This window comes from Nerophis ophidion, linkage group LG10, assembly GCF_033978795.1.
Source record: "Nerophis ophidion isolate RoL-2023_Sa linkage group LG10, RoL_Noph_v1.0, whole genome shotgun sequence".
In the NCBI taxonomy this organism is placed as follows: Eukaryota; Metazoa; Chordata; class Actinopteri; order Syngnathiformes; family Syngnathidae; genus Nerophis; species Nerophis ophidion.
This window is the reverse complement of record NC_084620.1, coordinates 24,495,827-24,512,395: the sequence shown is the minus strand read 5'-3', so window position 1 is coordinate 24,512,395 and position 16,569 is coordinate 24,495,827. Positions and strand designations below refer to the sequence as shown.

General features: G+C 44.1%; 1 protein-coding gene across 2 annotated transcripts in view; it reads right to left on the bottom strand.

The window, feature by feature from the left end:
• Positions 1-300: 300 nt before the first annotated feature.
• The window catches only part of exoc6b (exocyst complex component 6B), a 58,733-nt gene continuing 42,464 nt past the window's right edge, over positions 301-16,569 (bottom strand). For both annotated transcript variants that reach the window (XM_061913063.1, XM_061913064.1), the window contains 3 exons: positions 15,496-15,569; positions 5,184-5,296; positions 301-640 (listed from right to left, as the gene is read on the bottom strand). In XM_061913063.1, coding sequence (XP_061769047.1) covers positions 511-640; positions 5,184-5,296; positions 15,496-15,569 — 317 coding nt within the window. In that variant the 3' untranslated portion in view covers positions 301-510. The remainder of the gene's footprint in view (positions 641-5,183; positions 5,297-15,495; positions 15,570-16,569) is intronic.

Genomic DNA, 16,569 nt, shown 5'->3' with positions numbered 1-16,569 from the left:
AATGTGCGTACACACGCACACACACAAGAAGTGATAGGCACACATGTGATTACAGTGCCGCCAAAATAAAAGCGGCCCCACAGTTCTTTCTGTAACCTCTGACCCGCCGCGCTCATCGATAAGCGGGAGCTTTGCCGACGTGTGCGCGCTGTCTCATCCATCTTCATTAAGGCTCTGTGTGTCCTCGTGCACGCAGGTGGGCTTTTATTGCGAAAATCTTGTCATCTTGGAAGGTTTTTGTTGGCACAGTGAGTCCACGCTCCATTAGGACACAGAAGTTTGAAGAAAGATGCAACTAGATTAGTATTGAATATTTCTATTTATTTATTAGGCACAGAATGTTTCCCTCACCAGTCATGTTCTATTACTACAAATTACACTTTCCCTTCTCACACCTAAGTGCATTCCTTTACTTACACACATACACGCACGCACGCACGCACATACATACATTATTGCCATCACAGTGAGGAAGACCAAAGGGGGAAACAGCTGAAGAGGCATGGCCTCTCAGGTGTGCTGCTGTTGTGCGATGACATTGCGTAGCTGCTTGATGATGGTGTCGATCAGTTTCTGCCTGTCCCGATCCGTCTTTCGGAACTGAGCAAAGACAACGTTCTTCCTGCTGCTCTCCCGCATCCTGACACACACACACACACACACACGAGTTAGCTTTTGTCATGTGAATGAGTTCATAAAGTCCAGTAAGTCACTTGTTTATCAAGGCGTCATTCAGTTACATGAAGATAACGAGTACTAGCATGAGGTTATTTATGCAAGTAAAACTTGTTAAAGTGGAACAAACAAGCAGAACTGTGTTGGGCCTCCGTCAGTGGCCTAGTGGGTAGGGTGTCCGCCCTGAGATCAGTAGGTCGTGAGTTCAAATCCCGGCTGAGTCATACCAAAGACTATAAAAATGGAACCCATTACCTCCCTGCTTGGCACTCAGCATTAAGGGTTGGAATTGGGGGTTAAATCACCATAAATGATTCCCAGGCGTGGCACAGCTGCTGGCCACTGCTCCCCTCACCTCCCAGGGGGTGATCAAGGGTGATGGGTCAATTGCAGAAAATAATTTCACCACACCTAGTGTGTGTGACAATCATTGGTACTTTAACTTTTAAAGGTGGAAAAATAGCTTTGTTCGTCTCTAAATTCTTACCACATAGTAAGTGATTACTAACTACCTAATACTTCCATCAGTACACTTCCTTCCATACATGTGCTGAGTGTGACTGTGTAGTGCTGTCCCAAACCCGTTACTGTTGTTGTGCACTTACCCAAAATGATGATCAAAATATTTACCTTGTCTTGGTCCCTCTTTTTCCGTAAATACAGTCTAGATTGCAACTATTAAGTGTGGTGGCACTCACAAGTTTAAGTTTGTTTTATAAACTGCAAATTATTTGCCACTTGGCAAGATTTAAAATTGTTTTTCTAGAAAGCTACCTAGTTTAAAGAGCTATCTACTTATTTTTAGTCATTGACTAATCTTATTATAGCATGAGTAATGTATTTTTGTCCATTGTTTTTAAAAACTTTACAAAATTGAGAAAATAACTATTCAAAAAGGATATTTTATTTTTCCCACGTAGAAAATTGTGTTTAAAGATTCTGGTTAATTTAAGATATGCAAGTTAAATAATGCTGTTTTTTTCCAGAATAAAATACTAATTTTAATCAAAAAAAGCTGTGCTATTTTCTAGATTTTAATTTAGGATGTTTATAAGGTAAATTACCTGCCCATGCAGCTCATTCATTGCACTAAGTAAGTAGTTTTCCTTAAATGTTATTATAAACGTGACCGTTACTACGTTACATATATACCTACATCATGTATATAAAACCTTAATGGAGGACTTTAGATGTTTTTAGAGGCTTTATAAGCAGAACTGAGCAGCTCCCGTACGCTCCATTGTAAATAGACTTTTGATCACATTTATTTCATATTTAGAATGCATTAAAAATCCACCCATTGTCATGTCTTTCATAATAATTATGAACGCTAGGCAAAAGTCCCACAAAAGTGCAGTTCCCCTTTAAAGAGGCTGTTTGCACCTAGCTTAGTTACATTTTTCAAACTCACAAATTAATATGTGTTTCTAAAAGGGTGATTTTATGTTTTGTTTTTGTTTTTTTACATTTAGAACACTCATTGTGGTTTACATAACATGTAAAGGTGGTGCTTTGGTCAAGATTTTGTATGGATTTTGTTCTAGCGACCATCTTCAAGCCGCTTACTAGCCGTTTCGTTAGTGTGCGCCGTTTCGCGTTCTTATTTACCCTTCTGAGGCCTCCTCCAGGCCAAGACTCCTCCGACTGTGTCTTCACCCTGTTAGCCATGTTGTAGTTCTTAGTGCTTCCGTATGGAGTGTACGGACAGATAAAAGTTAGAACTGTGCGCTATTTTTTTTTAGTTCAAGAAGGCAACAGCAGAGGATTTGCATGTGCATGTAGGAGCTAGTCTTCCCAACAACAAGAGGCAAGAGAAAAAATAAAGTACTTACTGACTACAACTGAATAAAAATAGCAGACACATGCAAAGCTCTTAGGGTAAACCGCTACTATATACGGAGATATACGCTGACATAATTAAGGCAAAAAAGCGAGATTGTTTAATATCTCCACCAGGCCTCCATGGTTTGAGTTCACATCTTTGGGAAGTATGGGGATCCTAAATACACAAAAATAGGTACCAGCAGGTGAAATAGGTTGGTTTTACATAATATGACCCATTTCCCAAACATATCCAACTAGGACTTTATAGTCCATCCTTTCTATGTGGAACTTAGAGTACATTTATGATCTTGCCAAACGTTTATATTGCTTGTATTGTGGTGTGTCTTTGTGCTAATAAAGTGACCTACATGTGTTACGTACGGGCGTAGTTACGGCATTACGTGCCCAAAGCTGTAAGATAGTGGCATTTAACCCTCGAAACACATTTTAAATTTAGTGCTCTCTCAGCATCCGTGTAAAGCAGCCCAAGGGCCGGACATTGACATGTAGATGTTTCGTCAGAAAAAGCCTCCGTAGGTCATATTCTTTTGAGACTGTGTTAACTTAACTGCAAAGTAAACACATCAGCTTTCACACTGCGCTAATAAATACACAGAAACATAGAAACAGAAGGTCCAGAAGTTTTGTTGGGGATTGATGTTCCTTCTTTTGAATTATTTTCCCTTCCTTAGTTTTATTTCTTTAAACTTCTTCCTTCATTTAGGTTTGTAAGGCTGAAAATATAAACATAAAATAAGCATTACAGAACATTGTGTATTTTACATAAATAAAATGTAAGGTTAAGTGTTAATATATTCACACAATAAACTACAGATGTTTACACATATAGAAATTAAACAACATCCAGAGCACACATTGCACACAACAATTGTGGCGCAACACAAATAAACGAGGTGCAGCGTTATACCTCTTTACTGGCCAAATTTAGCTCTACATATGTACCCTGCCTTCTGCCCGAGTGCAGCTGGGATACGCTATAGCCTCCATTCCCCGCAACCCCGAAAGGGACAGAAGGTAGAAAACAAATGAATGGATGTATTAAATGAGGTTTGACTGTCAGAGAGTTATGACCGTGAATACAAAAGACATCACAAAGTCAGCAATTTCAATAACAATCAAACTAATTATCTTTATGCACAAAATTTTCGATGTTGGTTATTAATTTAGATTTCAGAGTCGATAATGCCATTACCCCATTGTTGCTTCATTGTGACACATACCTCGCTGTTGCCCCCTGCAGGATGGCAGGAGTGCTGCATACAAGAACAACGCTAGTTTGAATGGTTTCATCCAGCCTATTTCGGTGGGCCAAATGAAAAGATGTGGCGGGCCGCCAGTTGAATAAACCTGGTGTAAAGATTGCAAGCAGCCCCTTTAAAGGCCTACTGAAATAAACGGGTATAGCAGGTCCATCCTATGTGTCATACTTGATAATTTTGCGATATTGCCATATTTTTGCTGAAAGGATTTAGTACATAACAACGCCGATAAATTTTGCAACTTTTGGTCGCTAATAAAAAAGCGATGTGCGCGCGCGTGAAGTCACGGGTTGTAGGGCTCCTCACATCCTCACATTGTTTACAATCATAGCCAGCAGCAGCTAAAGCTATTCGGACCGAGAAAGCGAAAATTCCCCCATTAATTTGAGCGAGGATGAAAGATTCGTAGATGAGGAAATTTAGAGGGAAGGACTAGAAAAAAAAAAAAAAAGTAAAAATAAAAAAGTCGATTGCAGTGTGAGTGATAATTCTGGAAAATCCCTTATCCACCTATTATGTTGCTAGTGTTTTAGTGAGATTAAATAGTACCTGAAATTCGGAGAGGTGTGGCCACAGGTGTGTTGACGCCAGAGTCTCTGAGTGAAGTCACGGTGCTACAGCAGGACGGAAGCTCCGCTGATGTCTCCGGTAAGAGGCGACTTATTACCACAATTTTCTCACCGAAAACTGCCGGTTGACATGTAGTCGGGATCCATGTTCGCTTGACCACTCTGATCCATTGTAAAGCTTAATCTTCGGGAATTTTAAACAAGGAAACACCGGCTGTGTTTTTGTGGCTAAAGGCTAAAAGTTTCCCACCTCCATCTTTCTACTTTGACTTCTCTATTATTAATTGAACAAATTGTAAAAGATTCAGCAACACAGATGTCCAGAATACTGTGTAATTATGCGATTAAAGCAAACTACTAATAGCTTGGATCGGGCTGGAAAATAATGTCCGTTATAACCCGAGACGTCAAACGCAAGCGTTATCATACGCGTCATCATACCGCGACGATTTCAACAGGATACATCGCGAGAAATTTAAAATTGCAATTTGGTAATCTAAAAAGGCCGTATTGGCATGTGTTGCAATGTTAATATTTCACCATTGATATATAAACTGTCAGACTGAGTGGTCAAGTAGTAGTGGGTTTCAGTAGGCCTTTAACTCCCACTTCTGAGTGAGATTAAATTTCCAAGTATATGTACAGAAGTGCATTATAAACAGCATCCACGCGTGTTCACACTGTTAGCTGAACACTGCAGTAATCAGCGGGCAACACACAATACTCACGGGTTCAACAACCTGCCAGTACACGACAAACATAGTAGATAAAAGAAGAAGAGCTGTGAGGAGAGTACAGAACTTGAGGAAGAGGATGAATGATGAAGGACACTCACTTTTCCAGCAGGGCCAGGGCGGCATGTGGGTTCACGCGGAGATACTTGCAGCTGGCTTTGCCGTAGTCAGCCAAGTAGCTGGACCAGTCCCACATCGTGAACAGCTCCAGCAGCTACACACACACACACACACACACACACACACACACACACACACACACACACACACACACACACACACACACACACACACACACACACAGAGAGAGAGCGAGAGACAGACACAAGGGTAAGCAGAGTATTGGGACACCAACATCGGCCTTAAAGTGACCCACATTGTTGCATAACGTGCACATACACACACGCATGCACCCACATACAAGGCAGGAGCCCCAGTGAACTCAGGGTAACACCAAACACACAAGAGAGAAACCATATGTGAGCGAGGGATGAGAGAGGACGAGGGGGATGTGGAGGGATGGAGAGCGAAACCACATGTGGGGTGGGTGGGTGGGAAGGGGGGAAAATCGCACATGAAAGAAATACACAAGTGACAACAACAAAACCTCAACCTTTGACCTCCAACTTTCCTCGCTTACAACCGGTAACAGATCAAAGTTATCTCCACAGCAACAGCATCACATAGAAAACACGTCAACTCCTGCCACCTTTCACATTATAAGTTGTCGCCGCGGTCAACATGACCGTCGCTAGCTGCTACTGCTACAATACGGCGGCTGGTGAAGTAGGATAGATGTAGACGAAAACATAAACATGCACACTTTGTGGACTAATTGGTAGTCTTTTTATTCTATTTACGAATTAAAGCTGTTTGCAAAACCATACAGGCTGTGTGCGCGTGTTTGCCCGCACGCAAACGCACATAATGTCTCAACAGCACAAAGTGAAAGTCATCAGACCTAAAAGTTTCCCTTCATGCCAACAGCCGGAGGTTAAAGGTCGCTAAAAGCAGGTAAAGACACCATGTTGGCGGCCTGTCAGTCATCACTTTTTAAAAGGCAGAAGCTCCTGGAGTCAGCAGGTGTTTGATGAAAAAACATCACTTTGACAGCCGTCTGTCAGCGGTGTTCTCAAAGGTTGAGGGTCACGGCCACCGAGGACCAAACAGACATGTTGGCGTCCATCGCGGCACTCGTCTGACTCTCTAAAAGCACCAAAGTGCTCATCGGCACTACGAAAGAGAACGGTCGTCTGTCAGCGCTGAGATAAACCCCACCCCACTTTGCGTTTCAAAACCCGTCATTCCTCGCCGGATTTTGAGCTCAGGAGGTCAAGCAGGCTAAGAGGACACCTGTCAATCATGCAAACTGCTTTAGCTAAACATGCTACATGCTATAGAGACAGCAAACAACAGACATTCCCCTCATTAAATGTCTGCTTTCAAATCGAAAAAAACGAGGAAAAATGTCCTGCATCAGCAAGAGCGAGAAGAGAATTCCAGGATTCAGGATGTCTGACTCATCACTGAGAAAGTTTTAAGATGCTGACGGACGGCACTTGACCTCTAAGGCCAGAGGTTATCTCCTCACATTGACGCTGAGGCCTTTAATGATTGGATGGGAATGTTTGGACAACAATGTTAAGGCAGTCACGGGTTACAGTGGTAATGTGTCACTTCGAAAAACAATTAAAAATATTTACCAAAATAGAAGTTAACATTAAAGGCGGTTGCGATGGGAGCATCCGCCCCACAGTAGGGGTTGTGTTTGATACATTTAGTATATTAAGATATTACAACCAGGGTTGGGCGTATAGACGACATAAATGACTATAGAGCTTTTAATACTGTTGGGACGTATTCTCGCCGTGTCAACATAACGTAGTATTTTTGCTAGCGTGCTAATGTCATTACTGGAAGACAGGATCAATCCATGCATGCCCGAGGACTGCACCACTTCCTGTCAAATTATTTTACGGCACTGATTTTGTTTGTGCAAACCTCGTTTCCATATAAGTTGGGAAATTGTGTTATATGTAAATATAAACGGAATACAATGATTTGCAAATCCTTTTCAACCCATATTCAGTTGAATATGCTACAAAGACAACATATTTGATGTTCAAACTGATAAACATTTTTTTCCCCGCAAATAATCATTAACTTTAAAATTTGATGCCAGCAACACGAGACAAAGAAGTTGGGAAAGGTGGCAATAAATACCAATAAAGTTGAGGATTCCTCATCAAACACTTATTTGGAACATCCCAGAGGTGTGCAGACTAATTGGGAACAGGTGGGTGCCATGATTGGGTATAAAAACAGGTACACCCCTTTGTCCACAACTGCGTGAGCAAATAGTCAAACAGTTTAAGAACAACATTTCTCAAAGTGCATTTGCAAGAAATTTTGGGATTTCAACATCTACGGTCCATAATATTATCAACATTTTCAGAGAATCTGGAGAAATAACTCCATGTACCTGGCCGAAAAACCAACATTGAATGACCGTGACCTTCGATCCCTCAGACGGCACTGTATCAAAAACTGACATCAATCTCTAAAGGATATCACCACATGGGCTCAGGAACACTTCAGAAAACTACTGTCACTAAATACAGTTTGTCGCTACATCTATAATTGCAAGTTAAAGCTCTACTATGCAAAGCGAAAGCCATTTATAACAACATCCAGAAACGCCACCGGCTTCTCTGGGCCCTAGATCATCTTAGATGGACTGATGCAAAATGGAGAAGTGTCCTGTGGTCTGACGAGTCCACATTTCAAATTGTTTTCGGAAATATTCGACATTGTGTCGTCCGGACCAAAGGGAAAGCGAACCATCCAGACTATTATCAACGTAAAAATCAAAAGCCAGCATCTGTGATGTTATGGGGGTGCATTAGTCCCAAGGCATGGGTAACTTACACATCTGTGAATGCTCCATTAATGCTGAAAGGTACATACAGGTTTTGGAACAACATATGCTGCCATCCAAGCGCCTTTTTTTTCATGGACACCCCTGCTTATTTCAGTAAGACAATGCCAAGCACGTGTTAAAACAGCGTGGCTTCGTAAAAAAAGAGTGCGGGCACTTTCCTGGCCCGCCTGCAGTCCAGACCTGTCTCCCATCGAAAATGTGTGGCACATTATGAAGCGTAAAATACGACAGCCGAGACCCCGGACTGTTGAATGATTGAACCTCTACATAAAACAAGAATGTGAAAGAATTCCTTTTTCAAAGCTTCAACAATTACTTTCCTCAGTTCCCAAACGTTTATTGAGTGTTGTTAAAAGAAAAGGTGATGCAACACAGTGGTGAACATGCCCTTTCCCAACTACTAAATTCTGAGTTAATTATTATTTGCAAAAAAAAGTAAAGTTTATAAGTTTGAACTTTCAAATATCTTGTCTTTGTAGTGCATTCAACTGAATATGGATTGAAAAGGATTTGCAAATCATTGTATTCCGTTTATATTTACATCTAACACAATTTCCCAACTCATATGGAAACGGGGTTTGTATTTTAATCATTCTTATTTCAACAATGCAAAAGAGAAAATGACACAGAGAACAAACATTATGTATCAAGGAAACAGTCTTTTAAAATAGCCATTGTCACCATGGTAACAATCAACCATCACTACCGGACACATGTGGACACCCAAACCTGTCTACATCTGCTCAGCAGCCTTAAATTTTACATTTATCACATTTTTTCAAAATCTTTATTCAATATTTTATTTACATCAAATAAATCAACTCACAATACTGAAATTTGCAAAGTCTACTTTTTGTGTTAGCCTGCAGATCTGGATTTAAGTGAAGTGCGTTGTTTAAAAAATTAACATTTCATCAAAAAGGACTTGTAGGACTTCTGATTAGATTTTTTTTATTTACACTTTATTTACACTGTATTTTCATGTTGTCTTCTTTTTCTAATATTTTGGCTTTAATTTTCTATACCAAAAAATAAGTAATACATTCAGATAGCATCTGAAGTTGCAGAAGCCCCTCCAAAAAGTTGCAAGAGAAGGAAGTGGCGTTGTGGAGGCTCTTGCGCGAACCGTAGTGACAGCCACAACACAATGTCGTGAGACTTCAGAAATGAGAGCCAATAATAATTTGTGCACCTTTGACTTTATTATACATTTTCAATGATAGTTTTGACTAAATGGAAATACTGTAAATGATGCAATATGTTACTGTATACGTGTGCATCTAAATTAGGGGCCTTTGTAACCCTTTTTGAAATTATTCTATTATCATTTATATTCCAAAAATATATTGAGATTTATGTATTTTTATCACAAGAAGCTGCAGCACATATAACGCTATAGATATTTTTATTGCCCATCCCTATTTACAAGCAATCCAGAGTAGGTTAATGTATGCTAAATCAGCTAAGGGCCTAAAATGACAACTCCTGACATGGACAGTCACAAGTCTGAGTGGGAGAGAGAGAGAGAGAAATCCAAAAGAGTGACGGTGGAAATGTTAACGAGAGGTCAAGCATAGGCTAATGCCACGTTACGCAGCTAGTGGCTGATGCATGCTGGGAGAATAAAGACAGAATAGCAGCTCATTGGCTTCAAACATAGCTGAGCACTGAATAGGTCTTGTAACTACTAGTACACCAGCGTGTCCCACTGTTTGCCCCCACAAGAACCTTATAACAGGAAACACACGCAGGAAGAGTGTGATGCAAGTCTTATTGACTGACAGCAGGGTCACAACTGATAGTGCAGAACAATGACCCGACCCAGTCCGCGCATGTGAACGTCCATCACGCACGCGCCTGTGGTCCACTCGCAGCGATTTTCAACGAGCTGACCGCTGGCTGACCACAGGTCGGAAGCACCAATCCCGTCCAATCGGGTGGCCCCGAACGGCTTTGTTGTCATGACCACTGGCTGACCTGTCGTCATGGCGATAAAGCTCGGCCGCAGACAGGACAGGAAGTTGAGGCGGAGGTCGAGAAGCGCAAACCGCAACCTCTCCCACACCAGCGCCGGCTTCCACTCATAAATCCGCAGATAAGAAAGTTTTTGCTTTCTGTCGTTCACAGTGGCGTGCATGTACGCACACACATGCATGTGCAGGTAGCAAAAGCAAAGCACGCGACCATCAGATAAGAACGTTTGAGGGGGTCTGAAAACAAGTTTCCACCTCCCTGGCACCAACATTGATCCCACTGACCTTCCACTGCACCCATCTTGTGTGTTTGTGTGCATAAGATCAGGATGAGGGTGCACTCAAGATATAGATAGTACTGACTCCGATTTTCTACATACAGTAATACCTCAACTTACAAGCTCTTTCATGACCAAGCTTGTAACTCAAAACACTCATATCTCAAATCAGCCATGTAAATTTAATAAAATCTATTTAATTTGTGCTTGGCCCTTTCAATGACGCAATCCAAGATGGCGCCAGTATGTGCTGTGGCTTGCCGTCTCTCGCTGTCAGCTCTGCTTGTTTTTGTGCTGTTCACGTCTTTTAATGTCCCTGTCAACTCACTGTTTGTGTAAGATCGCTAAACGCTGTTGGATCTGTGTCCCTCTCACACGGACATGATCAACTTCGACGTTGGTTTTTCGACGTCCAAGTCAGCGTTTTCACCTGGCCGGATTCTTGCTTTCCTTTTTCGCCCACTGGCTCCCCCCCCAGCGAAAGCGCCACCGGCGCCGCGGCAAACGTGGTGGCCAGCTGGTGAGAGTTAGGGCACTAACTTCGTGGCTTCCCGAAGGAGGTATGGTCCGGTACCTGGTTTCTTCCTGCACCCGCGTTAACTGGATCCCGCCGGGTCGTGGATTCTTTCCGTCGTCGGTCTGCAGCGGGAAGCTCGCCCGCCTCACTCTTGCTGTCCCCACCCCAGGAGGCGCGGGGTGAATTCCCAACACCTGCGGGCTCTGTGTCGGGCCCCACCTGGATTAGCAGCGGCCTTGGACGCGCCGGCCCCCGTTAAGGCGACATGGCGTAGTAGGTAGAGTGGCCGGCCAGAAACCTGAGGGTTGCAGGTTCGCTTCCCACCTATTGACATCCAAAAATCGCTGCCGTTGTGTCCTTGGGCAGGACACTTCACTCTTTGCCCCCGGTGCCGCTCACACCGGTGAATGAATGATAGGTGGTGGTCGGAGGGGCCGTAGGCGCAAACTGGCAGCCACACTTCCGTCAGTCTACCCCAGGGCAGCCCCAATGTTATTTGCACTTTACCTTCTCCCCCTTAGTTCTATTTTTAGGAAGTATGGTATTGCATTTCATTTTTATGCCGATGATTGCCAGATCTATTTTCCCATGGCACAAAACAACACGGTTCAACGTCTCATTGACTGCCTGCACGACATCAAAGCCTGGCTTTCAGCTAACTTCCTAAGCCTAAATGAAGACAAAAAAGAAGTTATGTTGTTTGGTCCAAGTCGCTCTCCCTCACCCAACGTTGACCTGGGCACTCTGACCCTGTATCTCAGCGACTGTGTCACAAACCTGGGGTAAAGTTCGACTCAGATTTTAAATTCGAAAAACAAATCGGCAGCGTTGTTCAAAAATTTGTTTATCAATTACGCCAAATAGCGAAAGTGAAACCGCTTCTATCAGGACATGATCTCGAGAAATTAATCCACGCCTTTATCTCGAATCGTTTAGACTACTTCAATGCCCTCCCTGTATGTAGGCATTAGCCGGGCCTTCTCGCCCGCCTGCAGCTCGTGCAGAACTCTGATGCTCGTCTGCCAACACAGACCCGCAGACGTGAGCACATCACCCCTATATTAGCGTCCCTTCACTGGCTCCCTGTGTGTTACCTAATCCATTTTAAACTCCTTCTATTTGTTTTTAAATGTCTAAACAACCTAGCGCCAACATATCTCTCCGACCTCCTTCAGCCTTCCTGCCCCACCCGATCCCTAAGATCAGCCCATCAGCTGCTACTGACGGTCCCTGGCACAAGGTTGAAGCTTAGGGGTGACAGAGCTTTCGCTGCTGCTGCTCCCAAGCTCTGGAACACCCTACCTCTGAGTGTTAGACAAGCCTCCTCTCTTCTCGTTTTTAAATCTCTCTTAAAAACATACTTTTATTCCTTGGCTTTTAACACTGAGTGATATCCATCCTGCAATGACGCCCCATTATACACCTGCTGTGAACCTGTTTTTATGTTTTATTTATTAATTTCTGTATCATGTTCTGTTTGTGTTGTGTTGTTTGCTCGGTTCTCGTATTATCTTTTAACCTGCCCATTGTACAGCACTTTGGCTACCCCTGTGGTAAATATTAAATGTGCTTTACAAATAAAGTTGATTTGATTTGATTCAAAACACCACGCCTTTAACATGCCTTTTCAAAAAGAAAAACTAACTTTTAATTAACAAATATTGTTTGAAAAATATAAAAATAGCATGTACTACAAACAACTACGGTAGTTTTATAAAATAATGTGATAATAATGTAAATGTTCAGCATTTACCTTGGGGAGTAGAGACATTAGCCGGTGTCCCTTTTGTTGCTTAACAATAGAAACTAGAAAATCGTTGTTTGTGTCGCACAGAGATGTCTTTGAGTTACGGACCGGAATGGTCAGTGTTGACAGCAAGGTATCTTTGTGTACCGAGCATCAACAGCTTCTCCATATTTTCATGGAATAATATCTGTAAATGGGCAGCACAATGGAAGAGGGGTTAGTGCGTCTGCCTCACAATACGAAGGTCCTGAGTAGTCCTGGGTTCAATTCCGGGCTCGGGATCTTTCTGTGTGGAGTTTGCATGTCCTCCCCGTGACTGCGTGGGTTCCCGCCGGGTACTCCGGCTTCCTCCCACTTCCAGAGACATGCACCTGGGGATAGGTTGATTGGCAACACCAAGTTGGCCCTAGTGTGTGAATGTGAATGTGCATTTCGTCTGTTTATCTGTGTTGGCCCTGTGGTGAGGTGGCGACTAATCCAGGGTGTACACGCATTCCGCCCGATTGTAGCTGAGAAAGGCACCAGCGCCCCCCGCGACCTCAAAGGGAACAAGCGGTTGAAAATGGATGGATGGATGGAATATCTGTCAATTATAAATTTGTGGGTGCGTGCTTTTGTGATGCATACCGACAGCACTGAGGCCGGGCTGACTCGCTGGGTCGGCTGCTAAACAGTAGGACATGTTTTTGGGGTTTTTATTTGATTCGGACGTCCGCTTCTTCTCCTTCGCACTACCTTTCTCAGTTCCTTTTCTGAGTTGGAGTGGGCTGTGGACAAATACTACTTATCCCAGCGCCATGGCGCTCGTAAGACGAATTATGCAGACATTAAAACAGAGAGATGTCCTTAGTGTGTAGTAAGATTTCACACAGAGAAAACAGGAAGTATTGAAAGGGGAAAAAAAAAAGTCCAGAGAGGGTGAAAGGCCAAATTTGAAACGGTTGCCGTAGAAACAATGTTTTTTCTGTGTTCATCAAAAAAGTCTTTTTGTCTTTCTAAAAGCGGCGATGTCTATACGTGTGCGTATGCACGTGTGTGTGTGTGTCCATCTGCTGCTCATCCTTCCTTTGGGCCTCTGTCACCCCACTATTGATGCCACCCCGAGGTAGAGAGACCACCCCGCACGTATCACTTTCACCTGACTGGTCGCTTTCATTTGCCATCAACATCTCCACATATTCAGTGCTCCTTTCCTCTCCGCCGACTCAGAATTGGGCCGGAACATTTTCCCTTTAATCGCGTCCAAGTGGCCGTCTGCTCACATGGTTGGCAGGTCCATGGGTTACCGATGTGCCAGAGTGCAACGGCTTAGCACGGACCTGAACTGGACCTGACTCGTGATGTTATGACAAGAAGGTGGCATAAAGACTTTCACGGATCAGCAAAGAAAATACATACAATCATGTGGGAAGTCGGGAATATCGGGAAATCATCGGTTTGGCAGGACTGATGACTGACATGTACTGATAATATCTTACATTAAAATGAATAGCTCCGTGTGCACGTTCAACAAAAACACATATTTAACATAAACACACATGGGGACGGCGTGGCGAAGTTGGGAGAGTGGCCGTGCCAGCAATCTGAGGGTTACAGGTTCGATCCCCACCTTCTACCATCCTAGCCACGTCTGTTGTGTCCTTGAGCAAGACACTTCACCATTGCTCCTGATGGGTCCTGGTTAGCGCCTTGCATGGCAGCTCCCGCCATCGGTGTGTGAATGTGTGTGTGAATGGGTGAATGTGGAAATAGTGTCAAAGCGCTTTGGGTCCCTAAGAAAAAGGTAGAAAAGCGCTATACAAGTACCACCCATTTACCATTTCGTCCTGCGTTTAATCTATAAATAGAATGGACATATTTATAATCTAAATATTAGCAAAACTGCTGATGTGCTCCAATACCATTAGCAAAACCAGACGACAATTCAAGTTGATTCATGTTCCTATAATGTATGCGTGTGTCTCCTCGGGGAACTATCATTTCGATCCAGTCCCAGGACCTCGGAACCTTGCGGAAGGCCAGGGTCCGACCACACAACTGACAGCACCTTCAGCGTGATTTATCGAGCATTCACGGTCGAGTCAACGCTCCAAAGCGTCCTCAGGCGCGTATGAGCACGTACGAAAGAGCGCGTGAGAAGGCAGTGGTGGCGCAGGCCAAAGAATGCGTGTGTGAAAAGGGACGCGGTGGCACATGACGTGAGGTGTGAAAGCTTCTTTTGATTTGATGAGAATGGCGTTAAAAACAATGAGTTGGGAGAGAAAGAAAATGAAGCTGGGAGATGGACGGGAGGCAGGAAGAGGAGGGACGAGATGAGGAAGAGAAGGATGAAGCCGAGGGGGTGTTGGAGTAAACATGGACGCTCCTCCAGAGGCACTGCATCATCCAGACAGGCGCAGAAAGAGAAGCAAGGGAGGGAGAAAGCGGAATTGTGACGGAGGGATAAAGGGCTATCCGTCTCTGTCCGTCACCTCATTCATCGTCCCCGCTCCGTCCTGCCGGCCCATCCGTCATTCGCTGTCACACGCACACACTTTCACACACTGCGAGCGCTCAAAAGTCCAAAAACACCACTGGCAGTTCTGCTTGGCCCACACGGGACACTTCCTCCTTCGCGAAGAACGCCATCAGACTACGCTTTGGTACTCAAACTTCCTACATTTCAAGTGGATACGTCACAAGCGGCAATAAATATTCATGATCAAAACTTGGGGTTAAGTTCACACACGCCTACAAAAATAAACGCGGCCACATGTCAAAGAAGCTGTGCTTTTTCCGGACTTAAAATGTCACAAACGCAGTTCCTGTTTGCATTTTAAAGGACACTTGTCTCACAGTTGTCCAAATGGAGGAGGAAGACGAGGAGGAAGGATGAAAGGGACGCGGGAGGAGGAAGAAAAGATAGCGTCGGAAGAAAGGAAGGAGAGAGGACGACTACGACGGAGACAAAGACCTACTTGTCTCAAGTCACTGAAGGCCAGAAGCAACGTGTCACCCTGGAAGCCTGCGACCGGGCCGGCTCTGGCAAAACCTGTGGGAAAAAGACAAACCCACCCCCCCTCAGTCCACCCCCGGAGCGAGGGAAGAGAGGAGGAGGAGAGAAAAAGGAGGGTGAATAATAAAAGACCTGGTTGAATTCGCTATGCATCAGGACAGATTGGCAGACAAATGACAAGCAGGGGGGAGGGGGGGGGAAAGAGGGAGCAGGGGTGGGGGCAGGGTGTCAGAGTCGTGTGTGTGTGTGTGTCCATGTGCAGTATTTAATGCCGTTGGTTGGAGGTGATGCTGGTGTACGTGTGTGTGTTGGGGTCGTACGGAGTGTGAGCAGGGGTCTCAGCGTCACTTGGCGCTGGGAAACAAGCCCATTGGAAAGGAGAGGTGTGTAGCTAATCTCTTTCACCAAAATGGCGGTCCATACACAGCGCGGCGCAGATTACACGCCTGCCATCTCTGCTGACCCCGAGACACACAAAGGCCTTATCTTGTTTTGTTCCTTCTTTTCTTTTCGCTCCAATCCTCCAATCCGACGTCTGTCGCTTCCTCCCAGCGGCAGCCATCATGGCGTTGCCATCAAGGCCCTTTGCGCTCGCCGTGTCAGCCATCTTTCTTTCAAGTTCCCAGTTGTGTTTGGGATTTCCAGGTTTTATTTCACCTCTAATCCCTCCTTTCAAAGTCATTCTAGCGCTGCTCCCATCCATGTATGTTTCTCTCCTTTGTTTCCTCTTTTTTCATTTCACACCTCATTCTTTTAATCCTATTTTCCCTCAGCCTCTTTCATCGTGGTCCGCTTCCATTCCGCCCTTTTTCCCCCATTTAATCCATTTTAAATTGTGTCTTTGGCTTCTTGCACATGGGATAACTTCTCATCTCGTCTTTTGTTCATTTAGGCAACCCTTTTTCATCAAGTAGGCCAAAAGATGAAAAAAAGGTTTTCAACAGAACAAGAGGCACAATTGCTGTTACACAACGCCCCCCTTGGCTTCCAATGCAAACTACATGGGCAGGGCAGAATGTCTGAGGGTGTGCACATG